The sequence below is a fragment of the Phalaenopsis equestris genome, unplaced genomic scaffold (assembly GCF_001263595.1).
Source record: "Phalaenopsis equestris unplaced genomic scaffold, ASM126359v1 Scaffold205852, whole genome shotgun sequence".
NCBI lineage: Eukaryota > Viridiplantae > Streptophyta > Magnoliopsida > Asparagales > Orchidaceae > Phalaenopsis > Phalaenopsis equestris.
This window is the reverse complement of record NW_018225307.1, coordinates 25,480-30,735: the sequence shown is the minus strand read 5'-3', so window position 1 is coordinate 30,735 and position 5,256 is coordinate 25,480. Positions and strand designations below refer to the sequence as shown.

Genomic DNA, 5,256 nt, shown 5'->3' with positions numbered 1-5,256 from the left:
AAGGGCTAATATATTAAAGAGGAAAAGATACAGATGGGCTGTGTGAGTGGGTCTAAAAGAAGGCCTAGCTCACACAATACAACACACAAAATTCCAAATAAAACAAGATACATAAAGATAAAAAATCAAAAACCATCAATAGGCGCAAAAGACGTCCCACTTTAGTCCTCCCTTCCCTTTCCCCCTAGTTCTCGGAAGGGAGCCGACTAACAAATTGGTAAAGTGCGTACCATTACCCGAAGTAACCAAAATATCATCCATCAATTCCTAAGATCAAGTAGGTCTCCATTTTTCTTCTTCCTCTTGGATGTGTAAGCCTGTCATTCTTCATCTAATCAATGGATTGATCTAAAGGTGGTCAGACAGGTGTAGGCTGTTGTACATCATGATTCCCATGAGCTTGAGTAACACTAACATTTTGCTCAAACTGATAAGACGGTAGTAAAGCAATAGAAGTATTGTCACCTATAATATCAGTGATAGGTTCTAGAGTAGATGGGGTTTGAAGAATCTCCCTCGCCCCCACGATAGGAAGTTCCAAAAACAGGGGAGCTACAATATTGTGTGGAGATTGAATGGTTGACATATTGTCTGCGAGGATAATGACGTTTTCAGGGGTATTCTTTTGATGATCAATAGTGTTAATAACTTATAGCTGATCAGGAGCAGATGGATTCACTGCCTCTGGCGGAACACTTTATTTTTGGTCTGAGGTGGGGGTGTAGATGGTGGCATTGAGAATTAGAGTGGCCAAAAATACGACAGTTCAAATAATACGAAGTAAAATGCTCAATCACTATCTTTTGCTAATATCTATGGTGCTGTGTGCCAAATCAAATTTTCTCAGAAGCGGTTGAAGTGATGTTTCTTTTACCAGGTACTCTGGCTTCAGATGAATGAGAAAAATTAAAAGTAGGAATGTCCATTTTGAGTGACTTGCCATAAGTTGAGACAATAGAGTACAACACTTTTTGAGCAAAGTAATGAAATTTCAGATCAGGGAGACAAATTCAAACCAGAATGATTAGTGGTTCCGTTTGTGGGTCAAAATTCACAGACCATTTCAAAATCTTCATTGCTCTGTTATCAATCTAGATTACTTTTCAAGCAAATAATCACATGTTATGCTCTTCATTATTAAATTGAATAAGAACGTGCCTTCCATCTAAAAGTCCAATTTTCCACTCTCCAACAAGGTGCATATGCTCAAATTTCTTACGGATAGCTCTATTTTGGGATGGTGATACAAAAATTTCCTGACCAAATTCAGACGACAGGAGGAAGCAAGTTGAATACCTTTAACTTCTGTAAAAAAAATGACAAACTTCTCATTCTTTCTACCAGGTTTCTTGATGTTCTCCACCCACTCAAACGAAGGAGGGAAATAACACGATTTAGGAGTATCTGAGGCGTGGACACCCACAAGGGCAGCAACATACGATCTGTTCGAAGCCATCTCCAATAGATGGAAGTGCTGCATTAAGAACAATGAATAAAATAGAAAGCAAGTTACGATTCCAGAATAGGGAGCAAAGAGCGGGATAGAGGAAAACCCCTCTGTGATCTGCATACGATTTGAGCAGTCGCCGCAGCGGCAGACAAAGAGGAAGGACTGCGAGCGGTAGCAAAGAGATGCTCTCGAGCTTGACGACTTCTCGGGACAACGATGAGCCGCAGAAGCCCGCACTCAGACGTCCTTTAAAAGCCAAAGGACTACGAGAGACAGCTGAGACAACGCCCCTGAGCCCGACGACTTCGCGTGAGAGCCGCTGATTCTTGGGACGACGAACAGAAAGAGCCGCTGCGATGCGACACTGAAAACTGGAGACAAAGATGAAGAGGACGAAAGACAAAACAGTGCTTGATCGACGAGGAAGCAGTGAAGCAGAAAAACCAGAGTTCGCCATAGGCGAATCCTCGCAGAGAGAGAGTGAGGTCGACGAAGCCATATATATATATATATATATTAAAAGTCGGAAGCTATTATACGAGCCCTGACTATCCCTCATGTGTCCAAGAATTCGAGTACCACACCCTACACTCATGGGGAATCAAACCCCAGACCAGAGGGGATTTACAACTGACAAGCAGATGCCCGACCAACTGATCTGAGATTTCAAAATTGATAAAATATTGTACATTAAAATATTTCAATATAAATAACCATACATCATTTAGTTAATTTATCAATAATAATACTTTGTAATTTTTTATAGATATTCTGTCGCACAAGTGATTGCAAACAAAATTATCGAAAAGCAAAGTGAGTACTCTTACTTTTAAATTTATGGTAACATTTTTTATTCTTTTTAATCAATTGTATTGATAGTTATTGGTTCAGTTGTAAGTTTATCCTGAATTATAAGCTCTACTTTATTGTTCATATTTGAATGTTTTCTCTCCATATAGTAGTAATTATTATATATTTTTTTAAAAATACATATATTATATTGTATGTCATAAGATAATCATATGAATGATATTGATTTTATATGTTTGTATGTGCATGATTAACTATGATGTCATTCATCTCTTTATGGTACTAGCAGAGAACGTTAATGTACTCGTGCATGTAAATTAAAAATGATAATGATATTGATATAGGAGTACTTTAAATATTATAATTTTAGACGATGATCTTGTGACGGTTGTAGAAATATAAAGTGATATTGTCATGTTATTGATAAAGTTAAATAAATTAAATGCTATGAAATATCGTGATCGATCATATTTATAAATTATTAATTTCTTTTATATTGATTTATTAAAAATTTAACTAGTATACATATTATTTCATTTTCAATACATACTGTGGTTTAGAAGTAGGTGTTCTTATTGATATTTTTGGCTTACTGTTGTTTCCAATTAATATTACAACTTTTAATCATTTCATTGAAATATGAGCAATATAAGATGAAATATTTATAAACGACATCGACAACTATAAATATGGTAATTTAACTGTTTTACTTTAATTTGTTTTATAGTGGCTCTCATTATTAAAATGTTAGTATGAAAAATGAAAAAAAAAAAAAATTCACCGTTTGATCGCTTGTTCCCATCTGGTTAATTCCAAGCCGCAGGTCGAGTTATGACTAAAGTAGCATCAAAGAATGTTTAGGATTAATTAATGTAATCTTGACAAATGAGGCAATAGAATAATTACAAAAAAATTAATAATTATAAATTTGAAAAAATAAGCTAACTCTAACTAAGTAATTATATTAATTCGGACAAATGAATGCACTTGAGATTATGGAAGAAAGGAGTTCATTGAAAAATGAAGAAATACCATCTATTATACATTTGAATAAGAATGTCTTGATTCAGATGATGTCAGTCATGACTCGGCTAATTTAAGAGTCCAGACTTTGGTATAGTGAGGGTGAGACTATTATTGTGAATAAGTACTTGAACAATTGCAAGATCTGCGTTCACCTTTTTTTAAAGGAATTGACGATTCAATGGAAGCAAAAAACTGGTTGATACATATAGAGTAGATGTTAGATAGCATGGTGTGCTTTGATGAAAGAAGAGTATTATAACTACATTTATGTTAGGTGGAGAAGCAGAAAGGTGGTGGCATGGGCAATATCAGGATATACTTGGGGATGTACCCAATCTTATGGTAAGTTGAGCCCAATCCGCTCAATGATCGATGCATGATAAACTTATTAAGTTGGTGCAAGGAGTGAAGTCGTTTATGTACTATGAAACAATGTTCACTGTACTTTCAAGGTATGCTCCATAGTCGACAATTACTACAAAAAGAAGTGTTACTTATTGTTTTTGGGATTAAAGTATTCAATCATTCAACCATTGATGCTTTTGGGGATTGATGACTGCTCATTGTTAGTGGATCGACTTAGATGAGTAGAGATTGATTTTTAGGTTATTCAGAAACGTAAGAAAACAGACAAAAGAAAGAGCATTTATGAAGGAGAGTATGTGGATTAATCAGAGGAATTCCATGTGAGGAAGCCTAAATTCACTTTTGATAGATTTAGTGGTGATACTTCTCGTAGTACCGTAATCACGTGTGCTAAATGTGAAAAATAACATTAGGGTGAATGTTTGATGAGGTCCAACACATGCTAGTGACGCCATCAACTTGATTATATAGCTAGATATTGCCCAATTGGCTAGAAAATATCAGAACAAAAACCAAGTGGAACTCCTTCCTAGAGGAATGCAGGTGAGCAAGGGAGCATAGAGTTCACAGTTCAATTCCTATTCAAGTTCAAGCAAGAAAGCCAGTTTGACCTCAAGTTTATTCCCTTATTAGTAGAGAGCCTAAAGAACTTACTGTTGATGTTGATGCTGCTAGGGATTGGTGAGTGTTATATTTCATCACATGTTATAGGAATATCATTCAAGTTTGTCTTTATTAGATGATGTGTGCTGTTGTTGTTATTTTACCTTGCTTTTGATTTGATGTTATCATGTTTCAGCTGATAGGGAACTTTAGTTTAGTATCAAATCTTTATTTTATTTTATTCACTTTTCATCTTAATGAATGAGCTCTAGAGTTCTAATGAGAAATGATTTGAGACTTGGGGTAGATTTGCAAATTTAGATTTTGAAATTTTATAAGGATAGATTGCAATAACTAAAATAAATAAATAAGTAATAATGACCTAATTATTATTAGAAGTTTCAATCAGTGCAATTGTTTTGGGCGAAAACAAAATGCTTCGATAGTTTCGTTTTAAAGCGAAGTGTCCCATTCAAAGCGAAGGAATCTTGAAACGGTCGAGAGTGAGAGAAGGAAGAAAAAGAAAAAGAAAGAGGAGAGGTCCAGTGGATGAACCTCGCATGTTGGTAGCAACAAAACATCTCTTCGATGTCGAAAGACTTAGATTTCAGAGAGAGAGAGAAGCTGAATGTGATCAAAGAATATAAGGACTTTATTGAACTGCTCTGCGTGGAGGAAGAGGAGGACGCTGCATGTTGGCTTTGTATGGGAGGAGGTGTTTTCAAACAAGTTAAAGGAGATGACATCAAAGAACAGCTCACACATTCGATTATGTGGCAAGAGAGATTTACCTGAGGGTGAGAGCAAATGTTACGACATAAAGCTTGGGCGTGATCCATTTCATGTCGAAGTGTTGTCGTGCTTGAAGGAGAAGACGAGAGGAGTTTTTGCTGGTTTTACTCTCGTATGAGAGTTTAAGTCGAACCGAGTGTTTTCGGGTTAAGGGAGCCAAGCAGATGAGGTAAGGTTTACAAAATTTGTATATAATATATATATATATA

The 5,256-nt window shown here is 35.7% G+C and overlaps 1 protein-coding gene across 1 annotated transcript in view; it reads left to right on the top strand.

Annotated features, from left to right (window-relative positions):
• Nucleotides 1-3,553: 3,553 nt before the first annotated feature.
• LOC110036391 overlaps nt 3,554-5,256 on the top strand; it is a 23,745-nt gene continuing 22,042 nt past the window's right edge. Inside the window, exon 1 of the mRNA XM_020740826.1 lies at nt 3,554-3,628. Coding sequence (XP_020596485.1) covers nt 3,554-3,628 — 75 coding nt within the window. The remainder of the gene's footprint in view (nt 3,629-5,256) is intronic.